Source organism: Struthio camelus, chromosome 18 (genome assembly GCF_040807025.1).
Source record: "Struthio camelus isolate bStrCam1 chromosome 18, bStrCam1.hap1, whole genome shotgun sequence".
Classification (NCBI taxonomy): Eukaryota; Metazoa; Chordata; class Aves; order Struthioniformes; family Struthionidae; genus Struthio; species Struthio camelus.
The window spans coordinates 18,545,628-18,569,391 of record NC_090959.1 but is presented as its reverse complement, the minus strand read 5'-3'; the positions used below and the strand labels follow the sequence as shown (position 1 = coordinate 18,569,391).

Genomic DNA, 23,764 nt, shown 5'->3' with positions numbered 1-23,764 from the left:
GCCCCGACGGCGCCCGGCCCTGCCCGCCGCCTGCACCTCCCCGTGAGCTGAACTCCCCAGCCCAGTATCACACGCAACAAGCCGTTTCCTGATGGTGCAGGAAGTCCGCAGGGAAACCTCGATGCATCTGCCGCCGCGCATGCATCGGTAGCGCTCCCACGGCGGTCCAAGCTGCGTTTCCTCTTCGGGGACCGACCTTCTTCCGGGAACGGCCGGGGGCCCGGGCTGAGCCCTGGCCCGGCGGAGGGGCCGGGATGAGTCAGGCTGCTCGGCAGCTCTCCGCACAGCTCATCTCTGCCCTTCCCACCAGGTTCCTGTTCGACTCAGCTCTCGGGCCCATCTGGCACCGCGGGGGCAAATGTGAGTATTGTAACGGAGGTGAGACTCAGCAAACGAAACGGTGACACCGGTCGCACAAGAGCCTGGAAACTCCAGGCCTTTTCGTGCGGCTCCGCACAGACGCCGGCGAGAAGCACCATGCCCTGGGAGGCCGGCGGCCGAGGCCCCGCTGCCTCGATGGGAGGGCGCAGCGCCCGGGGCCGGCTGCCGCGCTGTGCCCGGCCTTCGGAGGCGCACGTCCTGCCGGGACGGGGTCGGCCCCAGCGGGACGTGGGACAGCGCTGCCCGGCCCGGCAGGCAGCAGCCGTGTCCCCGTGATGGCCGGGCGCCGGGGAGCCCGCTGGAAGCGCCGGCTGGGAACGTGCAGCCCCGAGCCCCCCGGCCCCTCGGCGCGGCCCCCGGTGCAGCCGGGGGGCTCCGGCGAGCTCTGCTCCGGGCTCTCCCCGCGCGGCGCTGCCTGCTCCGACCGCCCAGCCCGGACACGGCACCCGGGCACGTGGGAAGGGGCGGCTGTTTGGGGCTGCTCCTTGCGCCGCTGTCCTCATGCCCGCTCGCCGCGGGGACGGCAGCGGGAGCAGGGCGAGGAAGGGCCCGGCCGCGGCCCCCGGGGGCTCAGTCCCGCTCCTCCGCTGCAGCAGGCCCCGGGCTGGAGGCCCACGGGGCGCCCACCCTTCGCCTCGAGGTGCTGGGGAGTCCTGATCCCTGGCGGGGGGAGCGTCCCTTGTCCCCCTGGGGGGGCCCGCGGGCATCCAAAAAGCCCGAAGAGGCTCCTAACGCTATCACAAGGCTCTAAGGAGGGGTGCAGGGGTGCACTGTCCCTGGTACTAGGGTGCTGTGTCCCCTATCCTAGTGCAGGGGCGCTGTGTCCCCTGTCCCGGTGCCCTGTGCCCTGTCCTGGTGCAGGGGTGCTGTGTCCTCTGTCCTGGTGCAGGGTGCCCTGTCCCGGTGTAGGGTGCCCTGTCCCGGTGCTGGGGTCCCCTGTCCCGGTGCAGGGGTGTCGTGTCCCCTGTCCCGGTGCAGGGTGTCCTGTCCTGGTGCTGGGGTGCCCTGTCCCCTGTCCCGGTGCAGGGGTGCCATGTCCCCTGTTCTGGTGGAGGGGTCCCCTGTCCCGGTGCAGGGGTCCCCCGTCCCAGTGCAGGGGTCCCCTGTTCCAGTGCAGGTGCCGTGTCCCGGTGCAGGTGCCATGTCCCCTGTCCCGGTGCCGGGTGCCGTGTCCCCTGTCCCGGTGCCGTGTCCCCTGTCCCGGTGCAGGGGTCCCCTGTCCCGGTGCAGGGTGCCGTGTCCCGGTGCAGGGTGCCGTGTCCCCTGTCCCGGTGCCGGGTGCCGTGTCCCCTGTCCCGGTGCCGTGTCCCCTGTCCCGGTGCAGGGGTCCCCTGTCCCGGTGCAGGGTGCCGTGTCCCGGTGCAGGGTGCCGTGTCCCCTGTCCCGGTGCAGGTGCCATGTCCCCTGTCCCGGTGCCGGGTGCCGTGTCCCCTGTCCCGGTGCCGGGGTCCCCTGTCCCCGGTGCAGGTGCCGTGTCCCCTGTCCCGGTGCCGGGGTCCCCTGTCCCCGGTGCAGGGTGCCGTGTCCCCTGTCCCGGTGCAGGTGCCGTGTCCCCTGTCCCGGTGCCGTGTCCCCTGTCCCGGTGCCCGGGGCCCTGCCCCCGGTGCTGGGGCGCTGCCCCGCTCCCCTCTGCCCCGGGACCCCGGCGCGGCGGAGAGCCGAAAGCGGCGGGCAGGAAAGGGAAAGTGAAAGTCCGGCGGCGCTTTCGCTTTCGCCGCCCCAGCACGTTCCCGAGGGCGCGCAGGGGCCGCGCCGGGCCGGGCCGGGCCGGGCCGAGCGGGGCGGCCGGAGGCGCCGGGCCGGGCGGGCGCGGGGCGCCGCCGATGGCGGAGCCGGGGGCGCACATGCGCCTCAAGGAGTGGCTCATCGCCCAGATCGACAGCGGCCGGTACCCGGGGCTGCGCTGGGAGAACCGCGAGAAAACCCTGTTCCGCATCCCCTGGAAGCACGCCGCCAAGCAGGACTACCGGCAGCAGGAGGACGCCGCGCTCTTCAAGGTACCGGGCCCGGGCTCCGCCGCCCGGGGCCGCCCGGGCTCCGCCGGGGCTCCGCGCCCTCCACCCGCCCCCCGGGGCCGCCCGCCGCTCCGGCCGGAGCTGGGCCGCGGGCAGCGCCCCGGCAGCCCCGGACCGCAGGGCACCGTCTGCCCCGCAGGCTTGGGCCGTCTACAAGGGGAAGTACCACGAAGGCACGGACAAGGCCGACCCGTCCACCTGGAAAACGCGCCTCCGCTGCGCGCTCAACAAGAGCACCGACTTCCAGGAGGTGCCCGAGCGGAGCCAGCTGGACATCTCCGAGCCCTACAAGGTCTATCAGATCGTGTCCGACGGGGCCCGGGACGCAGGTAGGGCCCTGGGGCCTCTGCTGGGACCGGGCTGCTTCAGAGTCGTGGCTGGTGTCTTTGCCGTTCCTGTACGAGCCCTGTGCCCCACGGGTGTCACCGCCTTGGGCCTTCCTCCCCGGTCTCTTCCTCTGCGGTGTCCCGGGCCAGGCTGGTCCGCAGCCAGCGGTGCAGGGAGCAGCCGGGTTGGGAGGGAGGAAGCCTGAGGAGCAAACCTGGCCGGTGCCTTGGCTGGGCAGAGTCACGTCGCCCTCGCACAGCCTGGCTTCTCCGTTAGCTCCCCGTCCGCTGCTGGGGCAAAGCCCCTCCAGCGCTCCCCCTTCCCAAGAGGAGCCAATCCCGGGGGGCATCCGGACACGGGGCAGCTCCTCCGGCTGCACCGGGTGGCTGCCGTGCGGTCGGAGCTGGGTTTGCTGTGCCCGGGATCCCGGCCAAGGGGGGGCGCGGAGCCCCAGCCTTCGCCTGGCAGCCAGGCACGTTCCCAGGCGGCCGCTCCTGCTCCCGCGGCTGCTCTCCGTCGGGAGGTCAGCGCGTTTTCCCATGCTCTCTGCAGACAAGGATGGCAGCACCGAGTCGCCAGCCTGCAAGGACCAGCGGGTGAGCCAGCCCCCGGGCGCCGCATCGTCCACCACGGCCGTTAGCTATAGGCCAGAGGAGGTGGGAGCCGGCTGCCCGAATGCCCCCTCGCCCGTCAGCCGTTCCCCTTCCCGCGTGCTCCCACGCGCCGGTCGATTGCTCCTTCGCCCCGTCCCCCGTATGGCCCGTCCTGTCCGTCCCTGCTCGTCTCGCTCACGTTCGCTCCGCCACGGACGGCTGCGCTCGGGGACCGCGGCACCCGGCCTCCCCGGCTCCGCCGCTGCCCCGCGTCCCCCGTGCCCTGCGGGGTTTCTCCCAGGGCTCGTAGCCCACTGATGTTTCCATCCATCGGTTTCCCTGCGCATCCGTTTTTCCCGGCTGGGGGTTTGCCGTGTCCATCCGAGTCCCAGGCTGAGCCCCTGTGGGAGTGCCGCCGCGGTCCTGGGCGCCTCCGGGAGCCTTACGGCAGCACGTTCATCCCACTCCCGAGCGTCGTCGCGGGTGCCCCCGGCCGCGGGATTTGCCACCGCGGGGTGGGGGGCCGGCAGCGGGGCAGGAGCCAGCTCAGCTCCCCTCGTTGCCGGCTCCGGCCCCGGCCTGTCTCACCGGCGCCGCTCTCCTGCGCAGGGCAGCGCCGCGGGGAACCTGGAAGGGGAGAGCCGGAAGGGCGCGACGGAGACGGCGCCGCCGCTGCCCCTGGCCTCTGGCCACCCGGCGGACCGCGGTAAGGGAAGAGCCTCCTTCTCCCTGAGCCTGTCGCTCCCCGCGCGGGCGGCTCCCAGGGCACGAAGGGCGGCTTCGCCCCAGCGGGCGGCTCCCGATCCGGACCCGTGTCCTGCGGGCGCCCGGGAGCGCCCAGGGGAAGGGAAGCAGCAGGACGGGGCCGGGGGCTCCCTGCCGCCAGCCCCGGAGCCAGTCGCCCGCTCCGGCACGGGCGGGCTCTAACGAGAGCCAGCAAACGAGCGGCAGCGGGAGAGCCGCCGCGGAGGCGCGTGGTGCGGAGCCGGCGGGCGGCCGCCAGGGCCCCTTTGCCATCCCGCCCTCCGCCCCCGCCCAGGATACCACGTGCGGGGCGTTTTCTACGGCTGGAACCCGGCCCCCGGCCACCTCCTCCCGGGCCCCCCGTCCTACGTCCCCGCCGAGGACATCAACCACTCAGGTAGGAGCCGCGGCTGCGCCCCCCGCCCCCAGGGACGCCCCTTCCCCGCGAGCCCGGAGCCGGCGCTGCAAGCCGGGCACCGGCCCCGGCCCGGGCGAGAAGCACCCCGGGATCGGGGCTTCCTCCGGGTCTGAGCCGAACTGAACCCCGGCTTCCCCCCCGCGTAGCCCTGCTGAAGGGGGGGTGTAGCAGACCTGGGCTCCCATAAGGGACCCTGCTGCGCGTTTGGCAACCGGGCGCGACGGGGCGCCGGGCGCTCCGGTGGGTTCCCGGCCTCCTGTCCAGCTCCTTCGGGAGCCACCGCGGCTCCTTCGCTGGGCGTCCCGGGCGCTGACCCCCCCTCGCCCAGACTGCTGGCTCCACGTCCGCCTCTACTACTGCGACGTGCTGGTGAAGGAGCTGACGACGCGCACGGCCGAAGGCTGCCGCATCACCTCCCGCGCCGTGCCGGCCGACAGCGAGCGGCTCTACGGCCCCTCGTGCATGGAGCAGATCCAGTTCCCCCCGCCGCGGGCGCTGAGCGGCAACAGCCGGGTGGCCAGCATGACCGACGTGCTGGAGCGGCTGCTGCCCCACCTGGACCGCGGCGTGCTGCTCTGGGTCGCCCCCGAGGGCGTCTTCATGAAGCGCCAGTGCCAGGGCAGGGTGTACTGGAACGGGCCGCTGGCCCCGCACAGCGACTGGCCCAACAAGCTCGAGCGGGAGAAGACCTACAAGCTGCTGGACACGCAGCAGTTCCTGCAGCGTAAGTGCCCGCGCGCTGCTGCGGCTCCGGGGGGCCGCGCTGCCGCCGGCGAGGGTCTCGGCCCCGCTGACGGGGCCGGCGTCTTGCAGAGCTGCGGGGGTACCTGAGCCACGGGCAGCCCTCGCCCCAGTACCAGATCAACCTGTGCTTCGGCGAGGAGTACCCCACCAGCGCCGGCCACCACTTCCAGAAGCTCATCATGGCCCACGTGAGTAGGCGCCGGGGTGGGGGGACAGGGGAGCGCGGGACCGACGGGACGGGACGGGACGGGACGCGCGCCTGCGCCCGTGCTCCCGGCGGTCCGTGCCCCCGCAGGTGGAGCCGGTGTTCGCGCGGGAGCTCTTCCATCACGCCCAGCGCATGGGGCCGCAGCTGCTGCGCGAGGCCTCGCAGCCGTGCGCCCCCGGCGCCTCCAACCACGTCCTCCAGGTCCTGAAGCAGCTCTGCCAGCCCTGAGCCCCGCAGCAGCGCGAGAGGAGGGCCGCGCCGGCCCCGCGCCCAGAGCGCCCGGCCCCGCCGGCGCCCGCGGGGCCGCGGGAGCAGCACGCGGCGCGGACCCCGCGGCAGGGGCGCGCTGCCGGGCCGCGGCGTCCCCAGGGGCCGGAGCCGCGCACCGCCGTATTTATTCCCTGGAAGCTGTCGGAGATCCCGGCCGGGCTTCGGTTTGCTGCGGGCTTCTCTGTTTCGTGAGCGGGGGCCGCGGCGCCCTCGGCGCAGGCGGGGAGGCGCCCGCTCTGCCTTGGCGCCGCGGGGACCCGCCGTTCGGGCACGTTAGAAATAAAGGTGTTTTAGTACCGCAGGCTCCGAGTGTCAGGGGACGGGGGGGGTCACCGCTGCCCCGGGACACGCGCACGGTGGCACGCGTTGCGGCGGTGAGCGCGGGGTCGGCAGGCACCCGGCGCTCCTAGCCGGAGCTGGGCTTTCTGGCGCGTCCCCAGCGCCGGGCGGCTTTAGCGGGCCGGTGCTGTCGGCTGAGGTCTGGGAGGGCAGCAGGATCCGCCCGCCGCGCCCCAAACCCTCCCGTACCCTCTGCCCCCGCGCTGGGTCGGACCCATCTCGCACTCCGGCTCCTGACGCCGGGCGGGATGTGCAGGCAGCAGCGACGGCCCGTTAGCTGCCGACAAGCCGGCAGCCTCTCCCCAAGGGGCTCGCTGCCCCGTGCCTCAGTTTCCCCCGGGGTGAGGTGGCTCCTGGGATGTGGTTCGCGCGGCAGCATGGCAGGGATGTGCCCAGGCGGCAGAGCGTGGTGCGGGGCGCTGGCGTGGGGCAGGGACCTGGCGTGGTACGGGACCCGGTGCCATGTGCGGTGCCAGCATGATGCGGGCACCCCCCGTGGTGTGGGACCCGGTGCGATGCAGGACCCGGTGCCGTGCGGGACCCCATGCGATGCGGGGTGCTGGCGCAACGCGGGGACCGGGTGCACTGCAGGACCCGGTGCGGTGCGGGACCCACTGCGTGTGCGCTGCTGGTGCGGTGGGGGCACCTGGCGCGATGCAGGACCCCGTGCGGTGCGGGGACCCGGCGCGGTGCGGGACACGGCACAAACTGCAGGCTCGGGGCAGGGGCCGAGGCGCCGGGGGCAGGAGGAGGCGGACGGAGGGCGGCAGCCCCGGCCGGCCGGGAACGGGGCTCCGCTGCCTCCATCCTGCCGCCTTCACCCCGCTCAGCACCCCGCTGCAGGCAGGGAGCGCTGCCCAGGGCCGAGCGGCGCGAGCAGGAGCAGGATGAGCCCCAGGTGCAGCCGGTGCATGGGGCACTTTCCCACCGCGCGACCCGGAAAGTGGGAAGCGGGTTTGGGGAAGCCGGGCGGGGGGAGCGGGCGCCGAGCCCCGGGGCATCGGCCGAGCCGGGCACCCGCCTGCCCGCCGGCGCCGGCCCTGCCGCGGCGGTGCCGGGCCGGTGCCCACGGGCGCCCCGGCGGCGCGTCCGGCCGCGGGGCCCGGCGCCGGCCGAGGGAGCCCCGCTCCGCCCTGGGCGGCCCCGCGGCGGCGGAGAGGAGGGGCCCGCCGCCCCCTCGCCGGCCCGCGCGGGAGGCTGGGCCGCCGGCGGGTTTTAACGGGCCGCCGGCGGGGTCGGGCGGCAGACGCGGAGCGGGACGGCGGCGGGGCCGGCACCGGCCGGGAGGCAGGATGCAGCCGGACCGTCCGCGCGGCGGCTCGGCGCTGAGCCGCCCGCCGCCCCCCCGCCAGCCGGGCCCCTTGGGCGGCCCCGAGCCGCCGGCCGCCGGCGAGGCCACCAAGCCGCCCTACAGCTACATCGCCCTCATCACCATGGCCATCCAGAGCGCGCCGGAGAAGCGCATCACGCTCAGCGGCATCTACCGCTACATCATGGGCCGCTTCACCTTCTACCGCGAGAACAAGCAGGGCTGGCAGAACAGCATCCGCCACAACCTCTCGCTCAACGAGTGCTTCGTCAAGGTGCCGCGCGACGACAAGAAGCCGGGCAAGGGCAACTACTGGACGCTCGACCCCGACTGCTACGACATGTTCGAGAACGGCAGCTTCTTGCGCCGGCGCCGGCGCTTCACCCGGAAGCGGGGCCCGCGGGACGCGCCGGAGGGCGACGGGGGCCGCGGGAAGGCGCCCCGGGCGCCGCGCTGCCGGGGGCCGCCGGCCGCCCCGGGGCCGGAGCGGGCCGAGGCGGAGGGCGGCCACCCCTCGCCGGCGGCCGCGGGGCGGCTGCTGAGCCTCGACGAGCTGGCCGGCGGCTCGCGGCCCTGCCGGCTGCCGCCCCGCGCCCGGCCGCCCTGCCCGTACCCGCCGGAGGCGCCGCCGGCCCCCCGCCAGCCCGCCGAGACTGCCTTCGGGGGGCTGCCGGCGGCCCCGCCGCCGCCGCCCCGGCCAGGTCAGTACGCGCTGCCCGCCGAGCGGCCGGCCCCGCTGCCCGCCGAGCTCCGGGACGTGGCGCCGGGCTCCCCGCCGCCCCCCGCCTCCCCGCCGGGCAAGGAGCCGCCGGCCCTGGGGCTGGGGCAGCCCTTCGCGCCGGTGCCCGCCGTGTTCCCGGGGCCGCTGCTGGGCGCCGGGCAGCCCCCGCCGCCCTGCTTCCTCGAGGGCGACGGCTACAAGGCGCCGGCGCTGCCCGTCTTCGGCTCGCTGGGCTGCGCGGGGCCCGAGGCGCTGGGCGGCAGCTACCAGTGCCGGGTGCAGGCGCTGAGCTTCTGCGTGAACGAGCCGTGCGGCGCGGCGCTGGAGCAGCTGCTGGCCGCCGCCGCCGCGCCGGCCCCCGGCGCCCCGCGCCCACCGCCCTGCGGGGCCGGGGGGCCGCGGGCGGCCGAGCCCAAGGAGCCCTGGCCGGGGGGCGGCGGCGGGGGCGGCGGGTACCCGCTGGGGCTGCCCCCCTGCCTCTACCGCAGCCCCGGCATGTTCTTCTTCGAGTGACGGACTGGGCGCCCCGCGGGCTGCCCCGGGGCCGGGGCCCGGGAGGAATAAAGCTCGTGTCCCAAGCGCTGCCTGCTGTCGTCTCTGCGCCCGGCGCGGGCTGGGGGAGCGGGGGCTCGGGGCCTCCCCGGGGCCAGGACGCCCGGCGTCGAGGCTGCCGCCGTGCATCCGGGACCGCTCGCGAGCGTCGGGCCGCACGTGCCACGAGCAGCACCGGTCTCAGCACGCGGCCCTGCTCGCGCGCCCCGGGAGCTCCCCGGAGGGGGCTCGGCAGGGCGCCGAGGGGCTGCGCTGGGACGGGCGCCCTCCCTCCCTGCTCCGAGCCGTCCTGCTGCCGGGCGCCCGCGGGCGCCGCGGGGTGCAGGGGACCCGGCCGGGCCAGGCACCGCTCGGCCGCCCTGGGAACGGCCCGGCCGGCCGGGAGAGCGGCTGCCGCTTTGCGGGATTCCTGGGACCTGAATCATCCCGGGCGGCTGCCGGTGAGGAGGCACCGGCTGAGTCACCGACACCAGGGTGGGCACGGGGCCCTGCCGGAGCTGGGCCGGGCCGCGCGGGGGTCCCCGCAGCCCCCGGCCCCAGCCCTTTCCCGCGCTCCGCACGCGGAGCCCCCAGGGCAGAGAGCCGGCGGGCGCCCCGCTCGGGGCCGGCTGCGCGCAGGCGGCCAGAGGGACGCGGCGAGGGTGGGGGGTGTCGCGCCGGGGGACCCCTCGGCGGCACCGCGGGAAGGCGCCAGCCCTCGCCCCGGCCCCCGGCCCCGCCGCCTCCGAGCCCAGCGGGGCCGCGGGCCGGCCGGTCCCTGGGGAGCCCGCGGGGCCGGGGGGGCGCCGGGGCGGGGGACGACGCTGGCGTCACTCGGGGACCGGCAGCGCCGCGGCCGCGTCAGCCCCGTTATCGGCCCAGACGCCCGCGGGCCGTGGCCGCGTCCCAGCCCCGGGCCGGGCAGCGCGGTGGGGGGGGGGGGGGGGGGCCTTCGTCAGCGGAGGAGCAGCGACAGCCACTCAAGCCCCGGGCTTTTATTTTCTCTATTTTCTCCTTTTTTTTTTCCCCTCCCCAGTGAAAAACAATATTTGAGCGCCTAGATCATGCTGGCGTCTCCGAAGCCGTCTGCAGCGAGCGCGTCTGACCTCAGCCCCCTCCTTCGCGCGGTCCCCGGGGGCGCAGGAGGAAGCGAGCGCCGCGGAGCCGTGCCCAGGGGCCGTCTGGTTCCCACACGCCGCGGCCGGGCCGCCGGCCCGCGCAGGCTCCCAGCCGCCGCCTGGGAACGCGCCGCCCCGGCCCCGGCCCCCCGCGCCCCCTGCACCGCGGCCGAGCCGAGCGCGGCATCGCCGGGCACGGCGCACCCTGCACGCCGCAGCCCCCGCCGTCGCCCCGCCGCCTGCAGCACGGGGCGCTGGGCACGGCCCCGGCTCTGCCCCCGGCTCGCTCCGACCCTCGGGACCGCGGCTGCCCGCCGGAGCCCGGCCGGCTCGTCCCCCCACGGCTGCCGCGGGCCGGCTCCTCGCCCTCCCCTTCGCTCGCCGGCGGCCGCGGTGGGTGGGCTGGCCCCGCGCCCGCTCGCCCGCTGCCTGGCCAGCCGGGCCGCCGCGGGTGCAGCCGTGCTCGCGCCCCGGCGCGGGATCGGGACCCGTCGCCCGGAGCCGGGTCCGTGCCGCCGTGCGCGCCCGCGCAGCAGCCCGGCCCGCGCACCCCGCAGCCAACGAGGAGCCGCCGAGGTGACGAACGGCGCCCGGGAGCGCAGGGCCCGGCCGCGGGGTCCCCGTCACGTGCGGCCCCGGCGGAGGCGCGCTGGCCACGTGCACTCGTCCCGTCCTACGACGGGGTGCCGGGACGGTCTGGGCCCCCCCCCCCCCCGCAGCGCTGGCCTTCCTCCCGCACCCTCGTCTTCCTCTGGCACGGAGCAGCCGTGTGATCGGCAGGGCGGGCGCCGGCGCACGAAGCGCTGCCAACGGGAACAGGGTGCCCTGCTCGCGGCCAGGCCGCTGCGAGCCCGGAGCCGGGGCCGTGGCCGGGGAGCGCCTGGCTGGGCCGGGAGCCGCCGGGGCACGGGGAGGGCGCAGGGCGCCCCGGGGCCCTGCAGCCCCCGCCGCGGCCGGGGAGCTGCTCGGCTCCCGGGGCCCAGACAGGAAGGAGACGTCAGCGCCGCGGAGCGTAACTCGAACCAGATGGGGCCGCGCTGTTTTCCAGGACCGCAGGGTGGTCACCGGCAGGAACGGTCAAAGGCTGCCGGCAGGAAACGGGCTGGGAGGGAACTCCCTCGGCCGCCGGAGCAGGCGCCCCGGCCGGGCGGCGTTAACCGCTTCGGGGCCGTGGGGACCTGGCTGGGCAGAGGGGCACGGGGCGAACCCCACGCAGAGGCTGCAGCCGGGACGGCAGCCCTGTCCACCCATCCACGCGCCCCCCTTTTCCCCCAGCGCCCGGGGGCCTGGCCCCCCTCCCCGCAGGGACCATCCCTTTTCCATCCCTTCGGCCTGCGGGACAAGACGTGCCGCTTCCCGCCCCTCCGTGCTTTCCTGAGCCCCCAGCGCCCAGCCTGCGCGCCAGCGGGAGGGAGGTCGAACGCCCACCGAGCCAGTGCAGCCAGGCAACGCGGCCAAAACAGGGCCAGGAATGGCGCCAAGGCCGGCACCCCAGGGCTCCGGCGGCTCCCGCGGCTGCAGCAGCCCCGGAGCCGCCTACGCCGGAGGCGCTCGGCCCCGCCAGCCAGCGCTGCCCCCGCTGCCTGCAGGCTCAGGCTGGCAGCCCCGGGGGCCCCTACCCCAGCCCCGGCGAAGGCTCCCGCTGCTGGGAGTGGGGCTCGCCGGGCAGCTGGCCACAAGCACGTGGCCCAAGGCCTGGCACGATGGCTCTCCGCATCCCAGTGGCGTCCCCAGGGCCGCTCGTGCGTGGCCAGCTACAAACCCCGCACAAGCACGGCCGGAGCAAGCCCTGCACGATGCCGGGCGCCCGCAGGCCCTTGGCCAGGCCGGGGCTGCTTGCAGGGCGCCAGCTGAGCCTTGGGACACCAGGGGCAGAGGGCCAGCAAAGCCCCTAGGAACTGCTCCCGCATCCTCTCCTTCCCAGCTCTCTCATACCTCACGTGAGGCTGGAAAGCGCAGAGGAAGGAGCCTCCATGGGAAAGAGGGCTCCCAAGCGGCCTCTGGTCCCTTCCACGGCCAGCTGGGCAGGAAGCGGGGCAGGCTGAGCCCTCTCCCGCGCTCGCCCCAGGGCAGAGCGCAGGGGAAGCAGTTGCGTGTGGGAAGTTTGCGGAACTGCCGCGTGTTTCGAAACGCGGGACGAGTTACAGAGGGCAGCGCTCCCTCGTCGCTCCTTGCCTTGCCTCTCTGCCCCGCGGCGAAGGGGAGCCCGGGCACTGCTCGCCCCGCCGGCCAGACCCGCTCCCAGCCCCGTGGGGCTGCCCGCGAGGCCGGCGCAGGAAGCGCAGCAGAGCAGGGCGCAGGGCTCACCGTCAGACCTGTACATTTATTTACATGAAGCCGAGAGCCTGGGCAGCTCTCCTGCGTGCAGCGGGGCGCTGCCAGCCCGGGCAGGGAGCAAGGGGAAGGGGGCCAGGAGGGCTGGAGGAGACGGGCCGCACACCAGAGCTGGCCCACGGCCACCTCCACCTGCAGATGCCGGTGGACAGGGCGGCCCTGAGCCTCCCCCCGTTCTCTGCACCGGGCCGAGGGCCCAGGGTTTTGCTGGCAGCTGCAGAGGGCACAGGCAGCCCCAGAGCAAACAAACAATCATCTCTCGCAGAGGATTTGTCCACGGCAAAAACCAAAGCTGAAGGGGAAGGGGGGACCCATGCCAACCCTCCTCTCCCCCACCCCCAGGCAAGGCTCGATGCCATCAAGCTCTGAGGGCTCTCGCCCTCCCGCTGAACCACCTAGCAATGCCGGGCTCCATGGGAGCGCCCCTGCCGTCGGGGGCGAGTGGGAAAGAGGGACGCAGGTGAGGAGGTGCACCCACGTCCCACAGGGGGTCCCGCAGCGGCAGGCTGGTCCCAGCCTGCTCACAGCCCCAGCCTCGCTCGCAGCCCTGGCCGCGGCCCCGGCCTCGCTCCCAGCAGGCCGGCGGGGCGAAGCTGGCTGCTCCAGCCAGCGGCCGGCAGTTCCTGTGTGTTGGTGGTCAGCGCTGAAGCAGTCCTTTCATGAGCGGGGGGAGCTGAGCCCAGATGGTCTGCATTAGGACGCCTCTCTCGCCTTTATCTTGTGGGGGACGTGCGAAGGAAAGGTTGTGTTTTTCCCCTGCTGGCAGAGCAGAAGGGCAGGGAGGTTAGGAGGGAACACAAAGCCTCCTTCTTTGCTTGCTGGCTCCCATCTGGGGATGCTCCTGGAATCCACGCTCTGCACTTCCTCCCTTCCTGTGCGAGGAGCCCGCCCGGCATGTACAGGAACTTGGGCCCAGCTCCGGTTTCCGAGCTCTCAGATCATTCGGCGGGGGAGGATGCGCTTCGGTGCTGGCTCACATGCTAGTTCGCCAGGGTGCGGGGCCACACCTGCCCCTCTGGCATCCCAATGCCAAGATGCAACTCTCCGTCTGGCACAGGGGACCATTCACACTGTGCTCTGGCTGGGAGCAGAGCCAACCACCAAAGAGATCAGGCACCTCTGGGTCCAACAAAAACTAGCCCAGGGCAGGGCTGCAGCAGTTACAGGCTGAATGAAGAAATCCTGAGTCCAAGACAGTGACAAGCTTGTAGGGCCAGTTCAGACAGCAGTGCTCAACACATTGGACAGGCCTTTCCCCTCGGAGGTCACGGAAAAGAAACTCAAACAGAGCAGCGATGCTACAAGAGTAAGGGATTTTGCAGACACGCTCTCCAGGCCCCCTGCATCAGGACTGGGCAACTCAGAGGAGGGGGGGGGATTCCCAGCAGCAACTGCAGAGCATTCCTGGGCAGCTGGCACAGGGGATCCCAAGCAGTGTTTGGCTACGCCTTACAGGGACACGGTACGTTCAGGTGGGGAGAATGCACAGAAGGGCCAGAAATCCAGAGCAGCTGTTCCAGAGATGAGATCTACAACTGCCAGTAAGCGGTGGCTGCACAGTCCTGGGGAGTCCAGACAGGAGCACTAGCTTTACAGGAACAAGGACAGCTCAAGCCCCAAGGCCTGACACTCTCGAAAGGGTCTGCCAGTGTTGCCAGCAACGGGGAACCCACCACAGCAATGCTGCCCCAGGGCAGGACAAGCTCTACAGAGCAGCTCCACAGCAGTAGGGTTTAGGGTAGAAACCCTGCAGGATCATGGCCCCCAGGCAGTCACGCAGCAGCTCGGAGCCAGGGCAGGAGTCTCAGCGAAGGGAGAGGATGCAGCAGAGCAAGGTCCAAGGCAGTGGTTTTGTAGGAGGCGCAGAGCAGGGGTGCAGTGTGTGCATCTCACAGCAGTACAGGGTCCAGAGCAGCCACCTCACAGCAGCACAAGCAGGGGCCTTACATGTGTGCAGGACCAGGCTGTCTCTCCAGCCTCTCAGCCCTGCCCCCAAGGTGAAAAGCAGGTAGGGTCTAACCCCAGCAGAGATCTTACTGCCATCCAGAAACAAGAACTACGTGTCACTCTCCTGCACAGTCCCAGTACCAGGCTCTGCAGCGCGCAAGCCCCTATTCCAAGTGGTTGGTCTTTGGCCTTGACTCACACATACTCAGTCTCCTCCCAGGGGAGGCTGAGCTCAGACACCCAGTGCTGTCAGCGACCCTGAGCTGGTGATCTTCTTGAACCGGTTGGCAGCACACACACCAATGAAGTTTTTCTGTAAAAGGAAAAGAAGAGATGCTAGTCTGACAGCAAAGGCCACAGATCTTGAGGCAGAACCAGACAGATTCTTAGAGCTGGTTCAGGAGCTGAGCTGCAGAGCTGGCAGCTCCTCCGCCTGGTAAAGCTGCTTTCACCACATGAAATAAAGCCCTCAAGGCCCTGACAGCGACCCTGGCACCAGCTCAGCCCCGTCTCGTGGGAGGGAAGCGCAGGGTAGGGGGAAGGCACACAGTCAGTGCCAGGGATCAGCCAGCCCCACACTCAGAGGGGCACAGCCCTGGGAGCATCCCTTTCACTTCTGCCTTAAAAAGGCGCCTTTGAGATCAGTTTGGAGGGGGACAACAATGAATCTCTGTTTAAGGGGAACCCACATTTGGGGCCCCCAAGCAAGGTCAGGGCCCATGGTGCTGGGGAGCCATTCCTCCAGGCTCAGATGTCCCTAAAGCCTTGCCCACAGCTGACAGCAGGACAGCAAGACAGACCTACCCTCCCCAAATTCTGCCCTGCCAGAATGAGCAGAGGCTGGCAGCACCTCTCCACCAGCTCTCCCAGACAGTATTGACGGTGGAAGGCCTTGACTGTCCTCCTCCCTCCTGCCCCACAGCCAGTGCTCAGGGAGCCCCCACGCACCTTCCAGCGCCTCCGCATGACATATTTCTTGAGCAGCACCTGGGACTTGAGGCGGCGGTTGCAGCGCTTGGCCTTTTCTGCCAGGTTGTTGAGCCATGGATGCTTCAGGCACTGGCCAGCGCTCATTCGGGCACTGAGAGCAAGAGGAAAGCAGGTCACTGTGTTCCTTGCCCTGGGCATGGGGGGCTACCCTGACAGAGAGCTGGGGTGAGCACCCTCTCCCTGCAGCCCTCAGGAGCCACTTTCCCCCTAGACCAACCCCTTCTTCAACTGTCCAAGAGCTGCAGGTCCCCAGAAACTTTCCAGTGTCAGGACCACCCTGGACAATCAGTTCTTATTGCCCACAAACCCCTAGAAGATGTGCCCAGGGGTTTAAGGGACCTTGCTGGTCCCAGTGTGGGTAGAGACGACAGGTATTTGGTACACACGGGCTGGTCGAAGCGAGCACACAGATCTGGCGACACCTGCCCTCTGCCCCACCGTGACCTCTGCAAGCCTCAAACCTTTTCTGTTTGATAATGAGGTTTGAGACGAAGTCCTTGGCCTCCTCAGAGACACTCTCGAAGGTCTCTTCGTCGAAGTACCACTCGGCAGCCAGGACGTTGTTGAGCGTCTCGGTGTCATTGTCGCCCAAGAAAGGGGAGAGGCCACTGAGCCTAGGAGAGTGGAGAGGGCTGGGTGAGAAGCCAGGTGCCTTCAGATTGGGGGCACTGCACAGCCTGATTTCTCAGCCCCTTCCAAACTGCTCCTCTACAAAACAAACCTTGCTGCGGCTGTCTCGCACCCTACGGGTCAAAGGGAGCCAGGCAGGGCAGCCGGCGCCGGGAGAAAGGACACAGTGTCTGGCTGCTGGCACCTTGCTGCACTCCCGCCCGCGGCTGGCAGAGCTGAGCCATTTCCTGTCTGCACACACGCGCCCAGACACTCCCAGGCACCCGGCCCCGCTCACTGCCCCCCTCCTGGCCTCCCAGCCCTGCAGCAAACAGCCCCAGGTGCCCATCTCCTCACAGAGCAGTCCAGCACCCTCCACCAGCACCCTCCGCTGGCTCACTGAGCTGCAGGGTGCTCTTGGGCACGCATGAGGTTTGGAGACTTGCTCCACACTGGGCAGAGGCAGCAGCCGAGCAGCAGCTCTGCCCCGGTGCCCTGAAAGGGTGCTGCGAGCTGCTGCCCCACACCCCCTCACATACAGCATGTAAGTGATGACGCCCATGCTCCACATGTCCGTGGCATAGGAGACCTGCTCGTAGTTCACCACCTCAGGAGACAGGAATTCGGGGGTGCCAAAGTTCACTTTCAGCTTTTCCTGAGGGTTGTACCTGCAGTCAGGGTGGCAAGTCAGCAGGAAGGCAGCAGGCTGTCCCCAAACCACTGCCCCCTCCAGCCACCCTCCACCCCTCCGGGAAAGGCCGAGCCTGCTCCCGTCAGGCGCTCTGTGCCTCTCCAACCCTCCTGGCTTGGCCCTGCTCCCTTCTGCGTCAGCCAGAGATAACCTGTTATTACAGTGCTCCCAAACCACTGTCCCCTGCGGTGCACAGGCCATCACGCAGCACGGCGGCCAAAGCCACTCGCAGACAGAAGGCTCCAGCACTCCTGGCCCCACCACAGCTCCTTCCTCCCCACAGGGCTGGGGCAGCGCCTGTGCCCACGCATGCCAGTGAGAGGGCAAGCAGGAAAAAAGGACAGGAGTAGGAGGGAAAGGAGGAAGAGAAGCTGAGGAGAGAGGGAGAACAAGGAGGAGAGCAGATACCTTCGAGCCAGCCCAAAGTCGATGATCTTCACCATGTGCCCAGTTGCAGCAACGCAGAGGATGTTTTCAGGCTGTAGGGACAGGAAACCCACTGGTTAGAACCCAGCTCCTCACCTGCTGCAGCCCATCTGCAGAAAGGATATTTCTTACAGTGAAGATGGGACGTCCCCAGTATGGAAGATGCACATGGATTTGGTGGCCCATGTATCACAGGGTCCTGCAGAGGAACTGAAGGGGCAGGACAACAGGTCTCTCCGACCGGCACCAGAGCAGCATCGATTTGCAGGAAACCCTCCTGCAGCTCCCTGCAAGGTCATTGCCCTGGGGCTGGCTGGTGTCAAGGAGATGCTACCCCAGGCTGCCCTGCCAGGAGCTGCAGGGCTTGGGCCAGCACGCAGAGCGGCAGGCAGGCTGCCCACAGGCTGTCTCTGTCTCAGTAGCTGCAAACAACAGCTGCCTCCCTTGCCTGCACCTTTGCACCCCTCCCTCTCCCAGACCCTTAGGCAGAGGCCAGCCCCAGCAGTTATTCTCTGCAAAGACTGCAGGCTCTGGGCTCAGATCACACAACACTCCTTTCTGGGCTGGCCCATCCTCCCCCAAGCAGGAGACAGGGCTGCAGGGTGCAGAGGAAAGCTGGGTGCCCCACACAGAGCCCCTTTTGCAGGACGCCACCAGATGCCCCAACCCAGCTACAGAGCCGGGGCCAGCACCAGTGAGCTGGTCTTGGAGATCAGGAGCAGCTGCCACTGAGGCAGAGCTGCCCCCTCTGCTCTTGGCCCTAGTGCTGAGCACCTTGGAGGAGGGCAGCGGTGACTGCTTCCCAGGGCCACCCAGCCCCAGCTCCGCACCTTGAGGTCGAGGTGGAGGACGCGCATGTGATGCATGAAGCGGATCCCCTCGCAGATCTGCCTCACAAACACCATGCAGTCCACTTCTGTCAGGTGGTAGTCATCGTCGATGATCCGCTCAAAGAGCTCGCCACCCTCCACGCTGCACGAGGATGGATCATGGGGTCACCTGGTCTCCCCCCACCTCCTGCCCCAAACACTCCTCTCCAATCCCCCCCTGCCACCTGCCCAGCACAGCTCATGGCCCTTCCCAGACAGCAGAGCTGTGAAGAGGCTCACGGAGAGAATGCCCCTCAGCAGCAAGCAGGAGCTAGCATGGGCAGAACCAAGGTGGAGCGCATGCATGCCAGGGCTGGATACCGCCTTCCCACGGAGAAGGCAGGGTGAGTTATCCTGGGACACCCCAGCTCCCCAGAGCAGAGGTGGGTGACACAGGCCCAGCCCCACCGGGTACAAGCAGTAAGGAGAGCAGGAGCTGTGCAGGAAGGACCCTAGATAGGGACTTGGGTCATCCTCTGCTTTGAGCACAGCTACAGCCAAGGGAGAGACTGTCCTGGGCAAGGCACACCCAGAGACCTGCCTCTGGCCTGTGAGCAAGATGGGGGTAGGTGTCCTAGAGGGGACAGGCAAGGCCTGAGGGAACGTCTCCTGGGGCTGACTGCTTCCGCTGGGTAAGATGGGCCAGAAGGTCTGCTCCCACCTCCAGAGATGGCACAGCCCCTCTGCGACGGTCCCCCTCGTGCAGGCATCAGGCCCAGCCCCTGACCTGCACCCCAGCACTACTCTAGCACTCACAACTCCATGAAGAGGATGATTTCTCGAGGCGTCTCAATGGCATCGTAGAGCTGGATCAGGTTCCGGTGGTTCAGCTGGTTCATCACGTCAATCTCCAGCATCACCATTTCCTGCAGAGCGAGACACACAGCAGCACAGAAGGTACATCAGACCTTGGCCAAGCCACCAGTACAAGGACAAGCCCTGTCACAGCCCTGAGGCCACACCAATCACCACGTGCATGCAAGGGCCAGACATTGCCACGTGCTGGCATGAATGAGGTGGCATGTGACAATGTGGGCAAGAGGAATCCCCCCAGGCAGAGCATGCTCAGACCCCCTCTCCCGCTGCACTTCAGTCACACCTTGTCTTTGGCACCCTGTTTCCGGATGACTTTGGCAGCCAGCTTGAGTCCTGTCTCTTTCTCTGTGCATGTGTGGACTTCGCCAAATTTGCCCCTGTGGAAAGGGAAAGGCAGATACCGTTGGTGGCTGTCCAGGTTCCCAGGGACCCCCAAACTGTTCCAACTCCCTACACAAGTTCGGGGGAAGCTGGTTCTGTGTGCTGCTGGCTTTTCTTAGCGTGCTGTTCTCCACTCTCCTTAGCACCCCTCCTTCCCAAGGCTGCAGGGAAGGACCCCAACACCTTCACTCCACAACCAGAAAAGTCCCATCAACCTGGGGTACTTCTGCTGGGAGGTAGGGCTCTGCCACTCATCTGCCCCAGCCAACACTGGCCACCAGGTAGGAGCCAGCTCTTATTCTCACTGTCCAGCGTGCTTAGCCTTGTACCAAGGGCAGGGGAAAGCACTCCAAAACCAGGTGATAGAGGGTTTCACAAGGATCTCCCACCCCACTGGGGCCCCTTTACTCCCAGAGTCAAGAACACAGAGCTATTGCCAGCTCAGTAGCAGGGCCAGGGGAAAAACCCAAGCGTCCTGCACCTCAGCCCTCCCCACAACCCCAGGGTCCCCTTCTTACCCTCCCAGGATCTCCTTGGTGCTGAGGTTGAACCGGGTGCTCACATTGGCAGATCGCAGGGTGACAATGCGGTGTGCAAAGGGTGCAGGTGGTGGAGGGACATCATCTGTAGAGAGGGAGATGGGCTGAAGGGTGGCTGGGGACCCCAAGGGGTGGCTGGGATCCTCAGGACAACTGGGGACCTGGCCCCGTGCAAGGGTGAAGGCTGGCACCTAGCGGCACAGCTCAGTCAGTGCTTGGGCCCAGCCCACGAGCACAGGATGCTGCCAAGCGTGAAGCCTGGTCCTAAATCAGGGCCTCCCCTGCCTGACAGCAGCTCTGCTGTCACCTTCAGGATCCTGCTGCACTGCTATGGCCTGCTCTGTACTGCTTGTCACCACGTATGCTGCCACCCTGCTGCACGTCCTGCTCACCCTCTCCAGGCCACCATCCTGCACTGTTGTGCTCAACCCCTCCACGCTGCCTTGCTATGCATCACGCTTGCTCCCTTCATGCCACCATCCTGCATGGCATGCTTAACCCCTCCATGCTGCCCTGCTGGGCATCACAATCACCCTCTCCGTGCCACCATCCTGTGTGTCACATTCACCCCCTCCGCACTACCATCCTGCATGTCATGTTTGTCCCCTCCATGCCACCATCCTGCATGGCAGCTTACCGCCATCCTGCACATCACACAGCCCTTCCATGCTGCCCTGCTGTGCAACGTGCTCACCCGCTCTGTGCCGCCATCCTGCGTGTCACGTTTGCCCCCTCCATATGGCCCTGCTACCCACTATCCTGGCCCCCTCTGCATCACCATCCTGCATGGCACGCTCGCCCCCTGCGAACACAGCCCCCGTGCGAGGTACACCCTGCGCACCCAGGCCCAGGCTGCCTCTTCCCCACGCTCCATGCGCAGGGACGGCAGGAAGCAGCTCTTACACGAGCCCCACGAGCACCCTCTGCCCAAGAGCTTGGCACAGCCTGCCCTCCCCGGGCATTCCTGTAAGGACAGCGCAGGACAACGGGACGTGCTGTCCCTTGCCACCCAGCCATGTGGTGGCTGTCACACCTGCTGTCACAGGGACAGGCTCCTCTTCCTCCCCAGCAGCCCTGAGCAGCAAGAAGCGTGCTGTGCTCTAGCTCAGAGAAGCCTGGGGAGTGGACATGACACATTTAGCCCTGTTTACAGTGAAACAGGAGCTCGAAGGCCGCTCAGCAGGCAGCAAGCCAAGAGCCAGTGTCCCGAGAGGGCAGCACAGTCAGCAGGCAGACAGAGCCGGCGTCAGACCCTGGGGCTGCTGAGGGTAGAGGCAGTGGGTCCCAGGGTGCCAGCACCTGCCAGACTGAGGGCAAGGTAGGGATCACATTTCTGGAAGGCGACACGGCCTTACCCAGTATCTCAAAAGGGTCTTCCTTCCCAAAGTCGGGGGTGAGATAAGGGCTAGGTGGTGGCTCTGCCTCTGGCAAGGGGAGCTGCCCCTGGGCCTCGGGGCCTGGCGCCTCCACACCCCCAGGAGCAGAGGCAGGGGCCCCTGCAGGGCTCGTGTCCAAACCAGACTGGGGTTGTCCTGCAGCGCTGGCAGGCTCTGGCAATGTCCTCTCCTCTTGAGTGCCAGCACTCCCCAGGGCAGGGCCAGGCTCAGCTGTGGGGACAGACTGTTCTGGAGGCTGCAGGTCTCCCAGGGCCATCGGGGCAGGGCCAGGCTCTGTGGCAGATGCTGCTAGACTTTCTTTTGCCTGCGCTGCTGTGGTCTCCTCCGGTATCATCTCCATCACAGTTGCCTCCACCCAGGGCTGCTCTTCCCTAAAAGCAGAAGGAGCAGGTGAGAGCAGGGCCCAGCTGAGCCCAGCAGAGGCGAGCTCCAGAGCAGCACCCAGCACCCGCCCCCACCTCTGCCCAGAGGACCCCAGGCACTAGGACAAGGGGAGTAGCGAGGGGAGAGAACCTCGTCCTGGGAGGATGCCAACTGTCTGGGCAGTCACTCTGGGGACAGTTTCCCAGGGGAGGACGAGCAGCACGCACAGGTACCTTTGGCAGGAGGCTGGGCAGCTCAGGCTCTGCTGCAGAACTGGACGCACTAGCTCAGGCTTGTCAGCCTCTTTCTCCGCCTTTGCTGCTTTCTTCCCTCCATCCTGTGCCTTTGCAGCAGTTGGGGCTTTGTCCTTTGCAGCTTTCTTCCCTCCATCCTGAGCCTTTGCTGCAGCTGGGGCCTTGTCCTTTGCAGGCTCTTTCCCTCTATCCTGAGCCTTTGTTACAGTCGGGGCTTTCTCTGCCTTTGCAGCTTTCTTCTCTCCATCCTGCGCTTTTTTAGCAGCTGGGGCTTTCTCCTTTGCAGGCTCTTCCTTCCCTCCATCCTGAGCCTGTGCTGCAGACAAGGCTGTCTCCTCTGCCTTCCCTCCTTCAGCCTTTGCTGCAGCTAGGGCCTTCTCTGCCTTTGGACCTTTCTCATCTCCGTCCTCAGCCTTCACTGCAGCTGAAGCCTTCTGCTCTGTGGGCTCTGCCTTCCCTCCATCCTGAGCCTCTGCTGCAGCCAGGGCCTTCTCCACAGGCTCTACCTTCTTGCCTTCAGGCTCTCCTGCAGCCAGAGCCTCCTCTTTTGCAGGCTTTTCCCTCCCTCTGTCCTGAGCTTCAGCAGCAGCTGGGGCCTTTTGCTCCATGGGCTCTGCCTTCCCTCCTTCAGACCCTCGTGCTGCTGAAGCCTTCTCCTTTGCGGGCTCTTTCTTCCCTCCATCCTGAGCCTCTGCAGCACTTGGGGTCTTCTCTTTTGAAGGCTCTGTTGTCCCTCCTTCAGACTCTTCTGCAGCCACCTTCTTTCCAGGTTCTTTCTTCCCTCCATCCTGACTGTCTGCAGCATCCAGGGCTTTCTCTTTTGTGGGCTTTTCCTTCCCTCCACCACCCTGATCCTCTGCAGCAGCCGGGGCCTTGTCCTCCGCAGGCTCTGTCTTCCCTCCTGCAGGCTCTGCTGGGGCAGGCTGGGCTGCACTGCCCTTCGCTTCAGGTGGGGGCTTTCTACCACTGCCCCTGGTGTCAGGAGCGCTGCCTGGCCCACCGTCCTGCTCCATGGGAAGAGTCCACGGAGCCCTGCAGCCCCTGGCACGTCGCTCCTAGCTTCAGCGAAGCTTCTGCAGGAAAGAGGAGAGAAGGTAACAGTTCCTCCCGCACAGCTCTGCAGGGGCCCAGCTCACCCCCAAAAGGGGCGCATCGGGCCTCAAGCAGCGTTTCTGCACCTGCAGCCCCACATCAGGGCCGTGGTCCCTAAAGAGCAGCGACCTGCTGCCAGCCCGCAGAGAGGCCATCCCTCACTCCCTGCCACCACGCAGGTGCCATCGAGCCGGGCCCCACACAGCTGCCAGTCCCTGTGCTGTCCCATCGTGCCCCTTATCTACAGTGCAGTGACAGACTGATGGTCTGGCACCAGCTCCTGTCATTGCCACGGGGCCTCTGGGCGTGCAAATGGGCAGCGCAGCCACGGTGCCCCCTACGCCAGGGCAGGAGATGTCAGGTCCGGCCTAGGCTGGCCCATGGGGATCAGGCGGGGAGAGCGTCCCCGGGAGCTGCCAGCAGAGCACAGCCCCCCCACCGCTGCTGCATAGGCACGGCGCAGGTCTAGCCCTGCACAGGCAGAGCCTGGTCTGCTTGGAGGCCCCGTGAGCCCCCGGCCCAGCAGCCGCAGCCCTGCTGCTGTCCCCCTGCGCACGCTGCGCTTGCAGATCGCCAGGTCACTGCAGTTCCTGCCCGAGCCGTCCCTGGCCGAGGGCTGCAGGGCCTCAGGCAGCACCCATCAGTGCCCAGATCCTGGTGCAGGCTGCCAGGCCAGCAGCGCCAGCGCAAGCCGCCATCGTGTCTGCTGTGGCCTCAGAGCACCGTTACCCTGTTCCCTGGGCTCCCGCAACCCTACCTCCTGCCCAGCCACCGGACCGGAATAAGCACCAGTCACAGTCCTGAAACACAACTCCTTGCTCAGCCTGTGTGACTGTCCCCAAGGCAGGGAGGGCCCATCCCAAAAAAAACCATGCCAGTAACTATTCTAGTAACAGAGGAGTCTCCTGCTGGTTTTACTGGGACAGGCACTGTTAACGAGAGGCAGAGAGCTGCAGAGAGAGGTTTCCAGCGGAAGGTCTGCTTCCACGTGCGGACTCAGCACAGGGACGCTCGGGCGGGGGGAGCCAGCAGAGCTGGGGAGGCAGCAGCACCCTTGCAAGCAGATGCATTACATTCAGCTCCCTGGATTCAGGGCTTGGGTTTCCCACCCTGGGGCCATACAGAGGTGCTGTGAGCTTGAACACAGGCAGAGCAGGCAGCCATGGGGACCCCACCACCAGCACGTACAGTCCCCCGGTCCCTTACCTGGGGTTTCTGTTGCAGAAGGCAGTCAGAGCTGGTGGGAGGGCAGCATCCGCAGTGTGGAAGCGCCTGGCCAGAGTGGCCCCTTCTATACTGGGTGTAACAGAGCTGGATTAGTGTGGGGAGAGAAGTATC

General features: G+C 68.6%; 3 protein-coding genes across 5 annotated transcripts; 2 read left to right on the top strand and 1 right to left on the bottom strand.

Moving 5' to 3' along the window:
• Positions 1-2,143: 2,143 nt before the first annotated feature.
• LOC138061538 (interferon regulatory factor 4-like) lies at positions 2,144-5,997 on the top strand. 2 transcript variants are annotated; one of them, XM_068912791.1, is made up of 8 exons: positions 2,144-2,378; positions 2,536-2,725; positions 3,276-3,379; positions 3,926-4,022; positions 4,356-4,457; positions 4,807-5,202; positions 5,292-5,410; positions 5,518-5,997. In XM_068912791.1, the coding sequence occupies exons 1-8, from the start codon at positions 2,205-2,207 to the stop codon at positions 5,656-5,658; spliced, it is 1,323 nt and encodes a 440-aa protein (XP_068768892.1). In that variant the 5' UTR covers positions 2,144-2,204; the 3' UTR covers positions 5,659-5,997. The 2 variants fall into 2 exon arrangements, with proteins under 2 accessions (XP_068768892.1, XP_068768891.1); XM_068912790.1 differs by having other exon boundaries at positions 2,149-2,378; positions 3,276-3,319.
• A 1,334-nt stretch (positions 5,998-7,331) lies between these two features.
• On the top strand, positions 7,332-8,582 carry FOXS1 (forkhead box S1). Its single transcript, XM_068912458.1, has one exon. The coding sequence runs from the start codon at positions 7,332-7,334 to the stop codon at positions 8,580-8,582; it is 1,251 nt and encodes a 416-aa protein (XP_068768559.1).
• A 3,440-nt stretch (positions 8,583-12,022) lies between these two features.
• MYLK2 (myosin light chain kinase 2) lies at positions 12,023-23,764 on the bottom strand. 2 transcript variants are annotated; one of them, XM_009672521.2, is made up of 12 exons: positions 23,633-23,764; positions 21,314-22,407; positions 20,676-21,088; positions 19,300-19,405; positions 18,684-18,777; positions 18,341-18,450; positions 17,546-17,687; positions 16,698-16,768; positions 16,138-16,266; positions 15,451-15,603; positions 14,948-15,080; positions 12,023-14,312 (listed from the first exon to the last, which is right to left on the bottom strand). In XM_009672521.2, the coding sequence occupies exons 2-12, from the start codon at positions 22,345-22,347 to the stop codon at positions 14,232-14,234; spliced, it is 2,466 nt and encodes an 821-aa protein (XP_009670816.2). In that variant the 5' UTR covers positions 22,348-22,407; positions 23,633-23,764; the 3' UTR covers positions 12,023-14,231. The 2 variants fall into 2 exon arrangements, with proteins under 2 accessions (XP_009670816.2, XP_068768987.1); XM_068912886.1 differs by lacking the exons at positions 12,023-14,312; positions 14,948-15,080 and having other exon boundaries at positions 15,467-15,603; positions 16,188-16,266.